Raw genomic sequence first — 19,085 nt, 5'->3', positions numbered from 1 at the left:
GTGTGGTGTGTTCTCCCTGTGTCTGCGTGGGTTTCCTCCGGGTGACTGTCTGTGAGGAGTGTGGTGTGTTCTCTCTGTGTCTGCGTGGGTTTCCTCCGGGTGACTGTCTGTGAGGAGTGTGGTGTGTTCTCCCTGTGTCTGCGTGGGTTTCCTCCGGGTGACTGTTTGTGAGGAGTGTGGTGTGTTCTCCCTGTGTCTGCGTGGGTTTCCTCCGGGTGACTGTCTGTGAGGAGTGTGGTGTGTTCTCTCTGTGTCTGCGTGGGTTTCCTCCGGGTGACTGTCTGTGAGGAGTGTGGTGTGTTCTCCCTGTGTCTGCGTGGGTTTCCTCCGGGTGACTGTTTGTGAGGAGTGTGGTGTGTTCTCCCTGTGTCTGCGTGGGTTTCCTCCGGGTGACTGTCTGTGAGGAGTGTGGTGTGTTCTCTCTGTGTCTGCGTGGGTTTCCTCCGGGTGACTGTCTGTGAGGAGTGTGGTGTGTTCTCCCTGTGTCTGCGTGGGTTTCCTCCGGGTGACTGTCTGTGAGGAGTGTGGTGTGTTCTCTCTGTGTCTGCGTGGGTTTCCTCCGGGTGACTGTCTGTGAGGAGTGTGGTGTGTTCTCTCTGTGTCTGCGTGGGTTTCCTCCGGGTGACTGTCTGTGAGGAGTGTGGTGTGTTCTGCCTGTGTCTGTGTGGGTTTCCTCCGGGTGACTGTCTGTGAGGAGTGTGGTGTGTTCTCTCTGTGTCTGCGTGGGTTTCCTCCGGGTGACTGTCTGTGAGGAGTGTGGTGTGTTCTCTCTGTGTCTGCGTGGGTTTCCTCCGGGTGACTGTCTGTGAGGAGTGTGGTGTGTTCTCCCTGTGTATAGAAGAATAAACACCTCCAGTGTTTTATCCGCTCACTCTGCTCCCGGGATTTCATGAGGATTAGTTTTAAACTAGTGGTTTGATTTTATTTGTGTTTTATTTATTTTAGATATTTAAACCTTTTTATATTCAATTAAAATGTCTGAAAATTCTTAATTACTGCTTTCACTGCTCTTTAAAAGGGAGTAATTGCATTATGACGCTATTATATCAGTGGCATATAATGATCTTAAAATGTATCACAATTATTTCCTGGACAACACATCAACCACAAACAATGGCTGTGGTGACAGAGTAGTTGTTGTATAATAATTCCCCAGAGTAAACGTGGACGGTCAGTTCGTACGAGACGCCGAAGGAGGATCATTCCCCGGAACGCCGTTCCTCTCTCAGCGTTCGGTCATTACGCAGCAGGCCCCTGTCACTGGACACATGTTCCTCGGTGTAAGTTCGGCTCCTATCGAGTGTGGCAGCTGTCCAGACCCAGGTCATTAAGGTCATTGAGCCCAAATTTTCTAACAGAGGTGTCCCCAGGACTGAGCGTCAGCTTCAGTTAAACTGACCGTCGCTCCTCATTACACACTGTCTTCCCCAATTAAGGAGGAATGTGGAGGAACGCTCTCGGATCTGGGCTTTTCCAAACGACTGGAGTTCAGTCCACTGCTCACGACATCAACAGGGGCGTTCTCCTCAACACAATCAGACGTGTGTTTAGAAAAGAACAGGGTAAACAGATTCCTTGATAATAAAGGGAGATCATTAATGGACCCTGTGACAATTGCTGTTGACAATGTGGGCAATTGCTGTTCTCTCTGGTTTGTTTACATTCAGAAGCTCTGCATTTTTTAAGGTGGAGCGGTGTGTGTGTGAGTAAGAAGCGACTGTATCTTTTAAGGTGGAGCGGTGTGTGTGAGTAAGAAGCGACTGTATCTTTTAAGGTGGAGCGGTGTGTGTGAGTAAGAAGCGACTGTATCTTTTAAGGTGGAGCGGTGTGTGTGAGTAAGAAGCGACTGTATCTTTTAAGGTGGAGCGGTGTGTGTGAGTAAGAAGTAACTGTATCTTTTAAGGTGGAGCGGTGTGTGTGAGTAAGAAGCGACTATCTTTTAAGGTGAAGCAGTGTGTGTGAGTAAGAAGCGACTATCTTTTAAGGTGAAGCGGTGTGTGTGAGTAAGAAGCGACTGTATCTTTTAAGGTGGAGCGGTGTGTGTGAGTAAGAAGCGACTGTATCTTTTAATGTGGAGCGATTTTGATTAAAATCACAAATGTCAACTTTAACTACAGTACAAACTACACACTAAACACACAGTTAGTATTAGTGCTCAGTAGTGAACTCTCTGTCGAGTCCTAAGGAGGAGAAGGAGGGGGAGTGTAAACTTGAGGAGGGACCAGACTTAAAATTGACCTCAATGAAGCTGATACACATCAGTAAATGAATGCTGTGATCGGCCCTGATACTGACCTTTGAGATGGGATTGGGACATCCACAATGTTCAGTACACAATTGGTACCATTATGTCCACTGTGGATATTTGAGAACTCTCAGCTAGGACACTTTACACTGTGCTCTCCACGTTCAGAATCTGATATTAGCGTTAGTATGAACTACTGAATCAGGACACACCCTGATGAAGTAGGTAACCCAGCTCCCTGCAGACCTTAAGCACATAGAACCACTAACTGATCGCTAGTTTATCTAGAACTCAGACACTCTCTGGCACTGTGTTCGCTCAGCGCTGGGAAAACGGCGAACGGAAACCTGCGCTGAACTGGTGTGGTTCCTTCAGGTTGAAGTGACATAAACCTTTGAGAGAAGTGAAATTTGATGTTTTTCTTCAGAGCTCAACGGCCTGAGAGAGAGAGAGAGAGAGAGAGAGAGAGAGAGAGAGAGAGAGAGACAGAGAGAGAGAGAGACAGAGACAGAGAGAGAGAGAGAGAGAGAGAGAGAGAGAGAGAGAGAGAGAGAGAGAGAGAGATTGGGTTTGACAGGACCGGGTATGGGTCAGTGCTCTGAGATATTAATGAACTCTGATGGGACACAGCAAGCTGAGAGAGATGAACGTGAATACGCTCCTCTAAAAACACTCTAATCACACTTACTACAGACTCTCTCTCTCTCTCTCTCTCTCTCTCTCTCTCTCTCTCACACACACACACACACTCTATCCCTCTCCTGCATTATAACATTCCTAAAAAATGATCATTTTTCATAAGTATCCATGAAAACTAACTTTCTAAATACTGTAAATTAACTGTGAAGTATCCACAAAAATTAAGGACCCAAGTCTCTGATTGGTCCCTGGTTGGTTTCCCACAGTTCCGCCCTGAAATGTACCCGGTGTCGTCTCTAACCCCAGTCTCTAAGGGGAACAGTGGGCTTTGGAAACCACAACAACGGCGGCGGTAACGTTAAGCGGTGTTTACTCATGGTGTATCGGCGTGTTGTTGTTGTTTGGGACTGAACACAGCTCCGTCATCAGTTCAGACAGATCAGTAGAGTTTGTTCCTTCCTTGTTGCAGCGTCCAGCTCTCGCTGGATTCTTTCGTCGGCCACCGATCCAAGGAGCGTTTGAACCTCTTCAAAAGACCACGGCGTCATTTTACGAGCTGCCGTCGTGAGTCGGATAAAAACAAACGTGATCTCTGCTGCAGCTGGAGATTTTACAGATGGAGAGTTGGTGCTGGTCGTCTGCGTTGCGTGGCGTAGAGTGACGACTCTCTCTGGACGATCGGCGCTCTGCAAGGTTTACACGCCACGGTTTAGTCCCTACTCGACTCGCTCTGAACCACGAGAGAACAGCCACTAAACAAGAACCCGCTTCCAGAACCAGGACCTGATTCGCCTGGTGGAGGACTGGAGAAGAGTTTAGAGTGGAGTGGAGTAGGGACAATGCAGTGGAATAGCGCCTTTAGACCTTGGAAAATGGCTGAGAGGATTTGATGATGTGAACGTGATTGTGTCTGGGTTTGTGACTTGTTCAGGACCACAAACACCACTCAAACTCTTCCAAAAAAGACGTGTATGAACATGATGTGATTATCCAACAACAGCACCTTCTGTCACTGAAATATATGTTGCTGTATGCCATCAGATCCTCACAACAATGTTCCTGCCCAGAGCTGTGGCACTCTTTAGACCAAGTTCTCTCTGAAAACTCAAAGAAACTACATTAAATTACTACATTCATTATTATTATGAATTAAAACCAATATAATTACTTTTACAAAATAAATAATTTAATTAATAATTAACCTATATTTATAATAAAAATATAAACTCTTATAGTAACTCTATATTATATTTTTATGTATTATTTTAATCTATATTCACATTCACTCTGTATTATTAAACTAAAAGTATAGAGCTTATTATTTACTAAAGGTAAAGCAGCCCTTACATCCCCCTCCAAAATAAAAGTCTGTGATCTCCGAGGGCCAGTGTGTGGTTCAGGTGAGGGGGGGGGAAATATGGGGCAGTTAAAGATGAGGAGGGTACCTCAGGGGGGTATTTTGTGACCACACAAAAAAGCTGCAAGAGTCTGCTGCCCCTCTGCCCTGCGAGCGTTCGTCCAGTGTGAGAGAGCCATCGGTTTGACACCATTAATCTTTCTTTGTAATTTCTAATTACTCATCCTCGCGCTTTTCAGTTGTCAGGCGCGGGTCTGCGCGAGAGCACCGCCGGGGTCCGGACGCTTAGCAACGCTTTCTCGCCCTGAGTCAGCTTCCTCAGCGGGAAACACTCCTTCACCTGGTCCACCGAGCGTCCAGGCCTCTCTCCCGACACCATGATTAATGATTAGCGTCGCTAGCGCTGCTCCCGGCTGGACTGGGCTACAGGGCTCTGGCTTTTTGTCATCTGCATGGGGGGTCTTCAGGGGGGGCGCCAACATTAAGCCAACTGTTACTGCCACTTATTTGATAAAGTAAGAACAGCTGTATACTGAAATTGAAATACGAATTTCACCTTAAACAGTGGGGCAGTTACATTCTGGTGCCTCCAGTCCACCTTAAATGGTGTGTCAGTTATTTACAGGTACCTCTGGTCCACCTTAAATGGTCAGCCAGTACATTCCTGTGCCTCCAGTCCACCTTAAATGGCCAGAAGATATATTCTTGTGTCTCTGGTCCACCTTAAATGTTCAGAAGATACATTTTGCTGCCTCTGGTCCACCTTAAATGTCAAGAAGAGATATTCTTGTGCCTCTGGTCCACCTTAAATAGTCAGAAGATACATTTTGGTGCCTCTGGTCCACCTTAAATGTCAAGAAGAGATATTATTGTGTCTCTGCTCCACCTTAAATGGTCAGAAGATACATTTTGCTGCCTCTGGTCCACCTTAAATGTCAAGAAGAGATATTCTTGTGTCTCTGCTCCACCTTAAATTGCCAGAAGATACATTTTGGTGCCTCCAGTCTACCCTAAATAGTGTGTCAGTTATTTTCAGGTGCTCTGGTCCACCTTAAATGGCCAGAAGACATATACATGTCCACCTTAAATGGTCAGCAGTTACATTGTGGTGCCCCTGGTCAAAACTGGGTGCACAATAACTTGTAACATACACTTTTAAAATGTAATGGTATCTGGTTAATGTGAATATATATCTCAGGCATTATGTAATGGCACACCTCCGGAGTACAGAGAGTGTCCCCAGGACGAGGGACAAATGTCCGTGTCCCCACGCTGGCGATTGGACCGGGTGGTAGAGCTGTGCCAGGGTTTGGCTGGGGCTCTGCTTTCATTCATCTTCTTCAACAAGCTGTCACCAGGGCACTGTCTGCCAAAATATCGCTCCCTCTGCCTGGACACGGCTCAAGGTCCACAGCTTTCTGCTTTCAGGGCGAGGGGTGGGGGCAGGGGTTGAAATCCACCCACCACAGACCAATCCGGTTTATACAGAACCTGAGCCCAAACTTTAATATAGTTCTCCATAGAGCGCCCCACAGCACGTCAGTGAGAGTCAGGAGCCCAGGACCCTGTCGGTTTACAGCTCATCCATCCTCTGAACACTTTGGGCACTTTGGGTCAGTACTGACCACTGCACACCGAGAACTCCCCACAGACCCGAGTTCTGGAGTCCACCAATACAGAACCAGTTCTGTTCTTATTTGTGAACGTAGTTTGAAACAATTCCACACATTTCCACCGACATAAACAGCCTTCCGAACCAAAGAACAGTGGGTTCTTCAGCAGGAACCGTGATGGTGTCGAGATAAAGAAGCTCCAGAAAGAGCTCAGAGCCTCAAATAAAGCTCTGGAGCTGATTTCAGACGCCCCACAGCGCCCCCCAATGGTGACGTATCCTTGGTTCCCATCAAAACAGTGTGGAAACGGCTTCAAGAACTGACAGGGGGCGCTGTATCCAGATCTTCTTACTCAGTTTAGCTGGCATGGGATTTAATCGTGTTGTAGAGGGCGAGTGTTTGAGATCTGTGTCTCAGCCGAGTTAAGATTTTAAAGCAGCGTCTGTATTTATGTCCGAGGCTTTTGTGTTCGAGCTCTTGTTGTCGTTACAGCACGCTCTCCCTCCAGCTGAGGGTATGTTCCCTCTCTCTCTATCCCTCCATCCATCTCTCCAACCCTCCATCCCTTTCTCCATCCCTCCCCCCAGGGTTTTTTTCATGCGTGTTGGCCTTTGAAGAACGCTGGCACGCCACGACATTCACAAAGTCCCTTAATGAAGAGATTTATCAGTGGTTTCCTAATGGTTTCTAATAGGTTCTGCTCTAATCTGGACTTCAGAAGCACGCTCAGATCAGACTCAATTTTAAGCCATAGTTTGGCTTAAAAATCATGAGCAGAGTTATTAAAGTTTACTCTAAAAGCGTGTTCTGCATGAGGCTGGATGTGTTTGCCCTCGGAGCTCGCTCTTTTAGTGTGGCCCTGGAGATGAATGGACACAGTAAATAACTCTGGAGCGATGCGGCTCCATCCAGGACGAGTAGTGTTTTTGATCCAGAACTAAACAACCGTACCTCATCTATTAATGTGCGTGTGGCTGGATGCTGTCAAATCCTCACAGCAATGTTCCAGCAGCAAGTGTAAAAGCTGATCTTAATGCATCCAAATCCACTAAAAGCCACTAAACGTATGGATGATATAAATGTTTATTGTAATATTTTTCATTCGCTTCCTGGACTCTGGGGGCACTGGGAGCTGATATTTACCTCAACACAACGTACGACGTTAAAGTAGTGTTTTATACCTCTCTCTCTCTGTCTCTCTCTCTCTCTGTCTCTCTCTCTGTCTCTCTCTCTCTCTGTCTCTCTGTTTCTCTGTCTCTGTCTCTGTCTCACTCTGTTCCTCTTTCTCTCTCTGTCTCTGTCTCACTTGGTTTCTCTCTCTCTCTCTCTCTCTCTCTCTCTCTCTCTCTCTTTCTCTCTGTCTCTCTCTCTCTCTCTGTTTCTCTGTCTCTGTCTCACTCTGTTTCTCTTTCTCTCTCTCTCTCTGTCTCACTCTGTTTCTCTTTCTCTCTCTCCTTTCTCTGTCTCACACTGTTTCTCTTTCTCTCTTTCTGTCTCACTCTGTTTCTTTCTCTCTCTCTCTCTCTCTCTCTCTCTGTATTTCTTTCTCTCTCTCCTTTCTCTGTCTCACACTGTTTCTCTTTCTCTCTTTCTTTCTCACTCTGTTTCTCTTTCTCTCTCTCTCTCTGTCTCACTCTGTTTCTCTTTCTCTCTCTCCTTTCTCTGTCTCACACTGTTTCTCTTTCTCTCTTTCTGTCTCACTCTGTTTCTTTCTCTCTCTCTCTCTCTCTCTCTCTCTCTCTCTCTGTATTTCTTTCTCTCTCTCCTTTCTCTGTCTCACACTGTTTCTCTTTCTCTCTTTCTGTCTCACTCTGTTTCTCTTTCTCTCTCTCTCTCTGTCTCTCTTTCTCTGTCTCACTCTGTTTCTCTTTCTCTCTCTCTCTTTGTCTTACTCTGTTTCTCTTTCTCTCTCTCCTTTCTCTGTCTCACAGTTTCTCTTTCTCTCTTTCTGTCTCACTCTGTTTCTCTTTCTCTCTCTCTCTCTCTCTCTCTGTATTTCATTTCTCTCTCTCCTTTCTCTGTCTCACACTGTTTCTCTTTCTCTCTTTCTGTCTCATTCGGTTTCTCTTTCTCTCTCTCTCTCTCTGTATTTCTTTCTCTCTCTCCTTTCTCTGTCTCACTCTGTTTCTCTTTCTCTATTTCTGTCTCACTCTGTTTCTCTTTCTCTCTCACTCTCTCTCTCTCTCTCTCTCTCTCTCTCACTATGTTTCTCTCTCTCTCTCTCTCTCTCTCTCTCTCTCTCTCTCTCTCTCGCTCATCACTCTGGGTTCCTAAGGTGTGGGCTGGTGGAGGTTGAGGTGTGTGTGAGACGGGTTTGGCGTCTAACTCTAGGAACGCTCTGGAGGTGAAGGACACAGTGGGGGACACTAGGTGAAGCACGGGAACAGTTCTCTGAAATGTATTTGTCCAGGAAACGGTAGAAAGCCCAGAGAATTGAGGGTTCTTCTCATCCTCTGTGTGTGGAATTGGATCTACTCTGGAGAGCGCTGTAGGCTCCTCGGGCCTCGGACCGCTGCTGAATTTTAAACCGGTCTTTGTGCAAGTGTCATTCATTCATTCATTCATTATTATTTAATAAACGTATTTCTTGTTAAATATTATACAATAAACCAGCAGCAGAAATGATTACTTTTTAAAAATAAAGTGCATATTTATATTTAAATGAATTTAAATCTAAACAAATGTTTAAACTGAACCCACTTCATAATAAAGCTCCCAAACTGTAGAAATATATTTATTTACGTCTCATTTTGCTGCAGTGTTTGCCGTAAAAACAAATAATAAACATAAAATAACTCCTGAAGTAAAAGTGTAAACTTTAAAAATAAACAAAACATAAAGAACACATTACGTTCAGTGAATAGTGAATATAACGTCAGAGATTCGTTATTGAACAGATAAATATATAAAAACATAGATGTGACCATGAGCAGAAATTCTTATGTTTAGAAAACTAATAGCAGAGAGAGAGAGAGAGAGAGAGAGAGAGAGAGAGTGCTTATGTAGTTTCTGAGGCTCTATCGATGGAGACACAGTGCCACCCACTGGCCACACGCAGAACTGCAGCGAATGTGTTAGCGCTTCTTTGCTAAAATTGTCTAAAGTTGTGTAAAGTTTATTAGAGAAAACCTAAAGCCAAGCCAAAAGAAGTAAATAACACTGGTTACAGCGCCCCCTGTGGAGGGGAGGGTGGGTGTAATCAGGCAGTGAGTGAACGGTCAGCTCCTGAGGTCCATGTTGGAGCAGGAGAAATGGTCAGTGAAAGGATCTGAGGGCCACAATGTGATGGTTGTAATGTTTCGGTCAGTCTCCAGAACTCGGGTCTGTGGGGAGTTCCCGGTGTGCAGTGGTCAGAACCGACCCAAAGGGGAACACAGAAGGAATGGGGTGAGGGTGTGAAGCTCTGGGTGATGTTCTGCTGGAGTTCTGTGGGCGTTCCTCTGACCCGGACCCCCACCCTTCACAGCAGTGTCCTCTCTCAGTCCTCTCTCAGCAGGATGAACGCTGTTCAGGAACCGTTTGAGGAACAGGACCAAGTTCCAGGTGTCGACTCTTGATTCCTCAGATCTCAGTCCAGTCCAGAGTCTGTGGGATGAGCTGAAGGTTGCAGTCTGATCCGTGGAGGTCCACTTCCACCTCTCAGCCTTCAGGACTCACAGGACCTGCCTCTGGTGCCTTAGACACCACAGGACGTCCACCGAGGTCTGGGAGTCCACGACCCGACGGGTCACAGCTGTTGGTTTTAATGGCACACAGGCCGGTGGTTTTAACGTTGTGGCTGGTCGGTGTATAGATGTGTGGGACGTATGACTGACACAACACAAAAGCCGTGTGAGAGAGAGTGTGTTTGTTACATTGCAGTGAGTGGCGGTGTTGGGGGTCCGCAGACGCAGGTGTGTGTTCCGACACACTCCAGACATTCTTCACTGTCACAGAGCAGAAACAGCTCACATTAACAGCAGTACGAACCATGCAGGTACTAACAGCTCTCTCTCTCTCTGTTTCTCTCTCTCTCTCTCTCTCTCTCTCTCTCTCTCTCTTAGTCTCTCTCTCTCTCTCTCTATTACTCTCTCTATATATATATATCACTCTCTCATTCCCTCTCACTTTCTCTCTTTCTCTCACTACTACTTTCTCTCTCTCTCTATTACTCTCCCTCTCTCTGTCTCTAACTCTCTCTCTCTCTATTACTCTCTTTCTATATATATATATATCACTCTCTCATTCCCTTTTTCTCTCTTTCTCTCACTACTACTTTCTCTTTGTGTCTCCCTCAAATTACCTCTGCAGTGAAAAATTCACACACACACACACACACACACACACACACACACACACACACAGACACACACACTCAGGAATAAAACGCTAGAGAGAGAAGAAGCAAGAGCAAGAAAGAGATATACTAAAAGAAGAAAAAAGGAGAAAAATGACAGAGGAAGTGAAGAGAGACAGAGAGAGAGAGAAAGAGAGAGAGAGCGAGAGAGAGAGAGAGGGAGGAGAGGGGGTAGACAAAGGGAGTGAGAGAGAGAGAGAGAGAGATAGAGAGACAGACAGAGAGAGAGAGAGAGAGAGAGAGAGAGAGAGAGAGAGAGAGAGAGAGAGTATGTCACATGCCATTTTTGTTGTGATAGTCACCGTGTTTTTCCTCAAGCCCTGACAAGCCCAGAGAAATCCACCTTAAAGTCCACCTTAAATTCCTCGAATAGACTTCAGGGCCTCGGCTCCATTTTAAACCTCCGTAATTACACTGTTTAAGATGAGACTTTATTAATGTGTTTCTATTGTGTGAGTGTGTGTTGTGCTGGTGTAGAGTGGATCAGACAAAGCAGTGGCTGCTGGAGTTTTTAAACCTATGTCCACTCCCTGGTCCACGCTGTAAATGTAATAAACTAGAACCCAGAACCGAACCCTGAACCCATCACAGAGTCCTGAGTTTACTGCCGTTTACACTACACACTTAAAAATGAGAGTTCTTCACGGGTTCTTTATGAAAGGAAATGGTTCTTCCAAAGATTCAATGAAGCAAAGTACCCTTTAATCATCTTTACGTGTTTAAAGAGTTTAGAGAGAGCCTCATGAAGGGGTTCCTCAGACCGGTGGAGAACGTGCTGTAGATGGTTCTGTATAAAACACCTTTTAGAGAAGGGTTCTGTTTGGCACCAAAAACTGTTCCTTTAGCTTGTTACAACAGAAGAACCAAATTGGTGCCGTATAGAACCATCTACAGCACATTATCCATCGGTCTGAGGAACCCCTTCATGAGGAAAAGAACCCTTTAATCGTCAAAAATGTTCTTCAGATGTTCAGGGTTCTATATAGAACCATTACCTTTACTAAAGAACCCGTGTAGAACCATGGTTTTAAGTGTTTATGGTGTTTAAATGTGGAGGAAACCTGATAGAATAGAAGATGAATAGAAGTAGTGTGTATTTGAGTGTGTTTATGTTGTAGAAAATGGCCTTATTTTCACGTTAAAATTGAACAAAAAAATGTGGATTGACCACATTTTTGCACACGACGGTCTTTACCCTTCACACAGTGTGTAGAGGAGCTGCTGTGGGTCAGTGACTGTGAGTGATGTGAGGGTGGGGGGGGATTAGTCCCTCTAGAAACTTAATCCTACACACACACACACACACACACAGCTGCAGCCAAGCAAGACCAACAGGAACCTGCTTTAAACGTCCTAAAGTGGGCAATTACACGTATCTCCCATTAAACAGGATTACCGTCGACTTCTCCTCGTCTGATCTACAGTCCCCCGCTCCACATACATTCACTCACTCACTGCCACTACAACAACCACATATTCATTCATTCATATTCTCTAACAGGAATCACTGGACTTTAGACAGAGCATCACACACTCACCCAGTCACTCACACACTCACCCAGACATTCACACACTCACCCAGACATTCACACACTCACCCAGTCACTCACACCTGTGGACAGTTTCACACACTCACCCAGTCACTCACACACTCACCCAAACACGCACACACTCACCCAGTCACTCACACACTCACCCAGATATTCACACACTCACCCAGTCACTCACACCTGTGGACAGTTTCACACACTCACCCAGTCACTCACACACTCACCCATTCACTCACACACTCACCCAAACACGCACACACTCACCCAGTCACTCACACACTCACCCAGACATTCACAAACTCACCCAGTCACTCACACACTCACCCAGTCACTCACACTTGTGGACAGTTTCACACACTCACCCAGTCACTCACACACTCACCCAGTCACTCACACACTCACCCAGACATTCACACACTCACCCAGTCACTCACACACTCACTCTGTCATTCACACACTCACCCTGTTACTCACACATTCAGTCAGTCGCTCACACACTCGCACCTGTGGACAGTTTCACACACTCACCCAGACATTCACACACTCACCCAGTCACTCACACACTCACCCAGTCACTCACACACTCACCCAGACATTCACACACTCACCCAGTCACTCACACACTCACTCTGTCATTCACACACTCACCCTGTTACTCACACATTCAGTCAGTCGCTCACACACTCGCACCTGTGGACAGTTTCACACACTCACCCAGACATTCACACACTCACCCAGTCACTCACACACTCACCCAGTCACTCACACATTCACCCAGACATTCACAAACTCACCCAGTCACTCCCACACTCACCCAGTCACTCACACCTGTGGACAGTTTCACACACTCACCCAGTCACTCACACCTGTGGACAGTTTCACACACTCACCCAGTTACTCACACACTCACCCAGACATTCACACACTCACCCAGTCACTCACACACTCACTCTATCATTCACACACTCACCCTGTTACTCACACATTCAGTCAGTCGCTCACACACTCACACATGTGGACAGTTTCACACACTCACCCAGTCACACACACACACTCACCCTGTCACTCACACTCTCACACCTGTGGACAGTTTCACACACTCACCCAGTCACACACACACACTCACCCTGTCACTCACACACTCGCCCATTCACTCACACACTTGCTCAGTCACTCACACACACTCGCCCTGTCACTCACACACTTGCGCAGTCACTCATGCACTCGCCCAGTCACTCACACACTCGCCCAGTCACTCACACACTCGCCCAGTCACTCACACACACACACACACTCACACACTCACGCAGTCACTCACACACTCACCCAGTCACTCACAGACACCCTGTCACTCACACACTCACCCTGTCATTCACATACTCGCCCAGTCACTTACACACTCACCAAGTCACTCACACACTCACACCTGTGGACAGTTTCACACACTCACCCAGTCACTCACACACACACACACTCACCCTGTCACTCACACACTCACCCTGTCACTCACATACTCGCCCAGTCGCTCACATACTCACCCAATCATTCACACACTCACCCTGTCATTCACACACTCACCCTGTCAATCACACATTCAGTCAGTCGCTCACACACTCACCCATTCACTCACACACTCACCCAAACACGCACACACTCACCCAGTCACTCACACACTCACCCAGATATTCACACACTCACCCAGTCACTCACACCTGTGGACAGTTTCACACACTCACCCAGTCACTCACACACTCACCCATTCACTCACACACTCACCCAAACACGCACACACTCACCCAGTCACTCACACACTCACCCAGAAATTCACAAACTCACCCAGTCACTCACACACTCACCCAGTCACTCACACTTGTGGACAGTTTCACACACTCACCCAGTCACTCACACACTCACCCAGTCACTCACACACTCACCCAGACATTCACACACTCACCCAGTCACTCACACACTCACTCTGTCATTCACACACTCACCCTGTTACTCACACATTCAGTCAGTCGCTCACACACTCGCACCTGTGGACAGTTTCACACACTCACCCAGACATTCACACACTCACCCAGTCACTCACACACTCACCCAGTCACTCACACACTCACCCAGACATTCACACACTCACCCAGTCACTCACACACTCACTCTGTCATTCACACACTCACCCTGTTACTCACACATTCAGTCAGTCGCTCACACACTCGCACCTGTGGACAGTTTCACACACTCACCCAGACATTCACACACTCACCCAGTCACTCACACACTCACCCAGTCACTCACACATTCACCCAGACATTCACAAACTCACCCAGTCACTCCCACACTCACCCAGTCACTCACACCTGTGGACAGTTTCACACACTCACCCAGTCACTCACACCTGTGGACAGTTTCACACACTCACCCAGTCACTCACACACTCACCCAGACATTCACACACTCACCCAGTCACTCACACACTCACTCTATCATTCACACACTCACCCTGTTACTCACACATTCAGTCAGTCGCTCACACACTCACACATGTGGACAGTTTCACACACTCACCCAGTCACACACACACACTCACCCTGTCACTCACACTCTCACACCTGTGGACAGTTTCACACACTCACCCAGTCACACACACACACTCACCCTGTCACTCACACACTCGCCCATTCACTCACACACTTGCTCAGTCACTCACACACACTCGCCCTGTCACTTACACACTCACCCAGTCACTCACACACACACACACACTCACGCAGTCACTCACACACTCACCCAGTCACTCACAGACACCCTGTCACTCACACACTCACCCTGTCATTCACATACTCGCCCAGTCACTTACACACTCACCAAGTCACTCACACACTCACACCTGTGGACAGTTTCACACACTCACCCAGTCACTCACACACACACACACTCACCCTGTCACTCACACAATCACCCTGTCACTCACATACTCGCCCAGTCGCTCACATACTCACCCAATCATTCACACACTCACCCTGTCATTCACACACTCACCCTGTCAATCACACATTCAGTCAGTCGCTCACACACTCACACAGTCACTCACACACTCACATAGTCACTCACAGACTCACACTGTCAATCACACATTTAGTCAGTCGCTCACACACTCACACAGTCACTCACACACTCACATAGTCACTCACAGACTCACACTGTCAATCACACATTCAGTCAGTCGCTCACACACTCACACCTGTGGACAGTTTCACACACTCACACAGTCACTCACACACTCACATAGTCACTCACACACTCACACTGTCAATCACACATTCAGTCAGTCGCTCACACACTCACATAGTCACTCACACACTCACACAGTCACTCACACACTCAGTCACTCACACACTCACACAGTCACTCACACACTCACACAGTCACTCACACACTCACATAGTCACTCACACACTCACATAGTCACTCACACACTCACACTGTCAATCACACATTCAGTCAGTCGCTCACACACTCACATAGTTACTCACACACTCACACAGTCACTCACACACTCACCCAGACATTCACAAACTCACCCAGTCACTCCCACACTCACATAGTCACTCACACACTCACACTGTCAATCACACATTCAGTCAGTCGCTCACACACTCACATAGTCACTCACACACTCACACAGTCACTCACACACTCACACAGTCACTCACACACTCACATAGTCACTCACACACACACACAGTCACTCACACACTCACATAGTCACTCACACACTCACACAGTCACTCACACACTCACACAGTCACTCACACACTCACATAGTCACTCACACACTCACACTGTCAATCACACATTCAGTCAGTCGCTCACACACTCACACAGTCACTCACACACTCACACAGTCACTCACACACTCACATAGTCACTCACACACACACACAGTCACTCACACACTCACATAGTCACTCACACACTCACACAGTCACTCACACACTCACACAGTCACTCACACACTCACATAGTCACTCACACACTCACACTGTCAATCACACATTCAGTCAGTCGCTCACACACTCACACAGTCACTCACACACTCACACAGTCACTCACACACTCACATAGTCACTCACACACACACACAGTCACTCACACACTCACACAGTCACTCACACACTCACATAGTCACTCACACACTCACACTGTCAATCACACATTCAGTCAGTCGCTCACACACTCACATAGTTACTCACACAGTCACTCACACACTCACACAGTCACTCACACACTCACACAGTCACTCACACACTCACATAGTTACTCACACACTCACACAGTCACTCACACACTCACACACTCACATAGTTACTCACACACTCACACAGTCACTCACACACTCACACAGTCACTCACACAATCACACAGTCACTCACACACTCACACAGTCACTCACACTGCTCCTCACTCGGGTCTTCAGGAGCTTTAAGAGCTCAGACTCTGGACTGAAACTTAGGCTGCGACAGTAATTCAGTGTAAGTCCAGAGAGTGTCCTGAAGGTGGCGCTGCTGCTCTGAAAACACAGCGAGGAACACAGTAACGTCAGTCTGTACAATGAAACAGAAACTGATGAAAATAAAATAAAATGTGACGAGAGAGAGAGATAAAGAAGGATAGATAGAAAGAAGATGTTTTAAAGGAATTAAAGGTGCTCTCTCAACATTTTCAGACCCATAACATAGAAATATAAGAATTAAACAAAGTATCAGCACTTTAAAATGAAGCATAAATATGTTAACGAAAAGTGTGTAATATATAAAGATTCTATATAGAAAATGATACGTGTTTAAATACAAAGTTTACGTGTTTAAAGTTTTGTTTATATTTAAATATTTTGGGGAGGTTTTCATCCTGGTTTTCATCACTTCCTCAGTGGTCGCTAAAATAAGATGTGCGTTCCAAATGCTTGCTTGTTCCCTACGAAGTGCACTAGCTAGGGAATGACGTAAGGTCCTACACTCTCTACGTAGTGCCCTGCGTCTCCTTTACATACATTTTAATCCTGATCTTCACTCTGTGAAATGAATTAAAGTGTGCGAATGGCTTAATAATGTGTGGGTATTATTTAATAAGATGTAGGAACGAGATAAATACCTCTGTGGGTTCTAAGCCTACTAAGTCATTCCCACATGATAAATATCTCATTCCCTAACATTATTAAGTTGTTCTCACATAGTAATAATTGATTCCCAAGCTTTATTAAGTCATTCCCACACATTCTGTATGTCGTTACCATGCGTTATTATGTTGTAACCCACAAACGCCTTCATTTGAAGGAATATGTCTAGCAGAGCTCTGTATGAAATATCTCATTCCCACACTTTATTAAACCATTCCACCTTATTAAACACCTTGTTTTGCGTTTTCTTATGTCATTCCCACATCTTATTAAGACGACTGCGCACCTTAATTTATTTTGAAGGGATGTTACCAGCAGGCCTCTCTGGCTGAAACATCTAATTCCCACACCTTATTAAGTCGTTCCCACACATTATTGATTTGTCTGCACATCTTAATTATTTTGAAGGCATAACTCCAGCAGGGTTCTGTATTAAATATGACATTCCCACCATTTATTTATTTATTTTGTTTTTTTGTTTTTCCCACTCATTTTGTATCTTTTTAAATCATTCAGAGTCCTTGTTAAGTTGTTCCCACACATTATTAATTTGTTCGCACATCTTAGTTATTGTGAAGGGTATATATATAGAGAGAGCCTGGCTCTGTATTAATTATCTCATTCCCACGTCTTGTTAAGTCGTTCTCACTCTAATTGAATGTGTAATGTCCCCAGCACGACTCTGCGGAGTGTACTTCAGTGAAAGGAGTTTGCAGAAGTGAAGTGCCCTTGTTTATAAAGGAGGCTCGGTTTGGAACGCGCCCGGATTTCTGTGTGTGTTTGTGGCGGAGGTTTCACCGTCATTCAGCGCTTCATGAAGCAGGAGCAGGTCTCAGCGCCGAGACAGAGACACTTCAGCTTCTCCGTTTAACGCCGCGGGACGCGTCCTGTCCCCGTCCCCCCGGAATGGAGGACTCTTTATAAAAACATTAATGTCCTGCCCCTGTTTGGACGTAGCATTAGCCACCTAGCTCGAGCTAGCGGCTAACAGCAGGAGGATGCTGCGGTGGATCCGGCAACAGCTGGTGAGTTTAAACAACACACTCCTGAGCCTTTTTTATGGCAAATAACAGTTTTATTCAACATTTAACGACAGTATCTAACAGGGGAGAATCCGTGTTTACAGCTGAGGTCTCTGTAGTGGCGTTGGATGTAAACATAAACGGACAGTTTTACTTAATTTGAACATTTTCAGCGCTTTCCTCAGCCACAGACATTTAACAACAAAATAAACATTAAAACAACTCATTAAAACACGTCCAAACTACACCCACACACAGACAACAGCGGGCACTGAGCTTTAAAGAGGATTTCATGTGAAGTGTGTGCTGTGCAAAACTTAGAGACCGGCCTCAAATCTGCTTTAAACGTTTCAGAGTTGACTTTAATACGAGTTTAATGAGTTAAAGAGAAGGTGGAACCCACAACAACCAACAGAAAACATCCAAACACTCAGAAACTATCATCTGAGAGAGGTGTCCACGGGTAGGCGCTAAATTAAGGGTGGTCTCTGACTATTGTGCTGTAAAAAAGTGCTATAAACTGTTCTCGTTTCCGGCCTCTTTAGTGTTCATGTTAAACACAGGTCTCAGAGCAGGGGGTGGTGTGGTGTGGTGTGGGGGTGGACTGTTCTCAGTCCAGACACTGAGGGGTTAAACTCCAGCAGCACTGCTGTGTCTGATCCACTCTACACCAGCACAACACACACTAACACACCACCACCACGTCAGTGTCACTGCAGCGCTGAGAATGATCCACCACCACATCACACCTGCTCTGTGGGGGTCCTGAGCGCTGAGGGACAGGGGGAGAGGGGGGTGATGAAGTATGCAGAGCCACAGATGAAGCACAGTCTGTAGGAGAGCTGAGAGAGTGGACAGTGAGAGTAAAAAACAAGGATGTAGAGTAATTGTTTGGTTAGTGTTTCTGTGGGAAACCGCTTCCTGGCTTTAATCGGGGTTTAGATCGGTTGGTGAAGGTTGAAAGAATAATTTAAGCGTGGTTTTTGTGTTCGTGCTTTTGGAAAATGTGCAGCAGTAAGAGTCGGTTTGTTAAAACGAGAACACACAAGTGTTTTACACATCACTGAGAATACAGAGTCATTACTGCAGTCTTTACCTCTGTCTTTCTGCTGATAGAGTTCAGGGCAAACTCCTGTGAAGTGCT

The 19,085-nt window shown here is 46.2% G+C and overlaps 1 protein-coding gene across 3 annotated transcripts in view; it reads left to right on the top strand.

Moving 5' to 3' along the window:
- The first annotated feature begins 17,709 nt into the window (after nucleotides 1–17,709).
- The window catches only part of LOC136671465 (phospholipid-transporting ATPase IF-like), a 65,849-nt gene continuing 64,473 nt past the window's right edge, over nucleotides 17,710–19,085 (top strand). For all 3 annotated transcript variants that reach the window (XM_066647136.1, XM_066647137.1, XM_066647138.1), the window contains exon 1: nucleotides 17,710–17,944. In XM_066647136.1, the coding sequence (XP_066503233.1) occupies nucleotides 17,918–17,944 (27 nt within the window). In that variant the 5' untranslated portion in view covers nucleotides 17,710–17,917. The remainder of the gene's footprint in view (nucleotides 17,945–19,085) is intronic.

This window comes from Hoplias malabaricus, chromosome 16 (genome assembly GCF_029633855.1).
Source record: "Hoplias malabaricus isolate fHopMal1 chromosome 16, fHopMal1.hap1, whole genome shotgun sequence".
Taxonomy (NCBI): Eukaryota; Metazoa; Chordata; class Actinopteri; order Characiformes; family Erythrinidae; genus Hoplias; species Hoplias malabaricus.
Note: the sequence above shows the minus strand (reverse complement) of the source record. Positions and strands in the feature narration are given on the sequence as shown.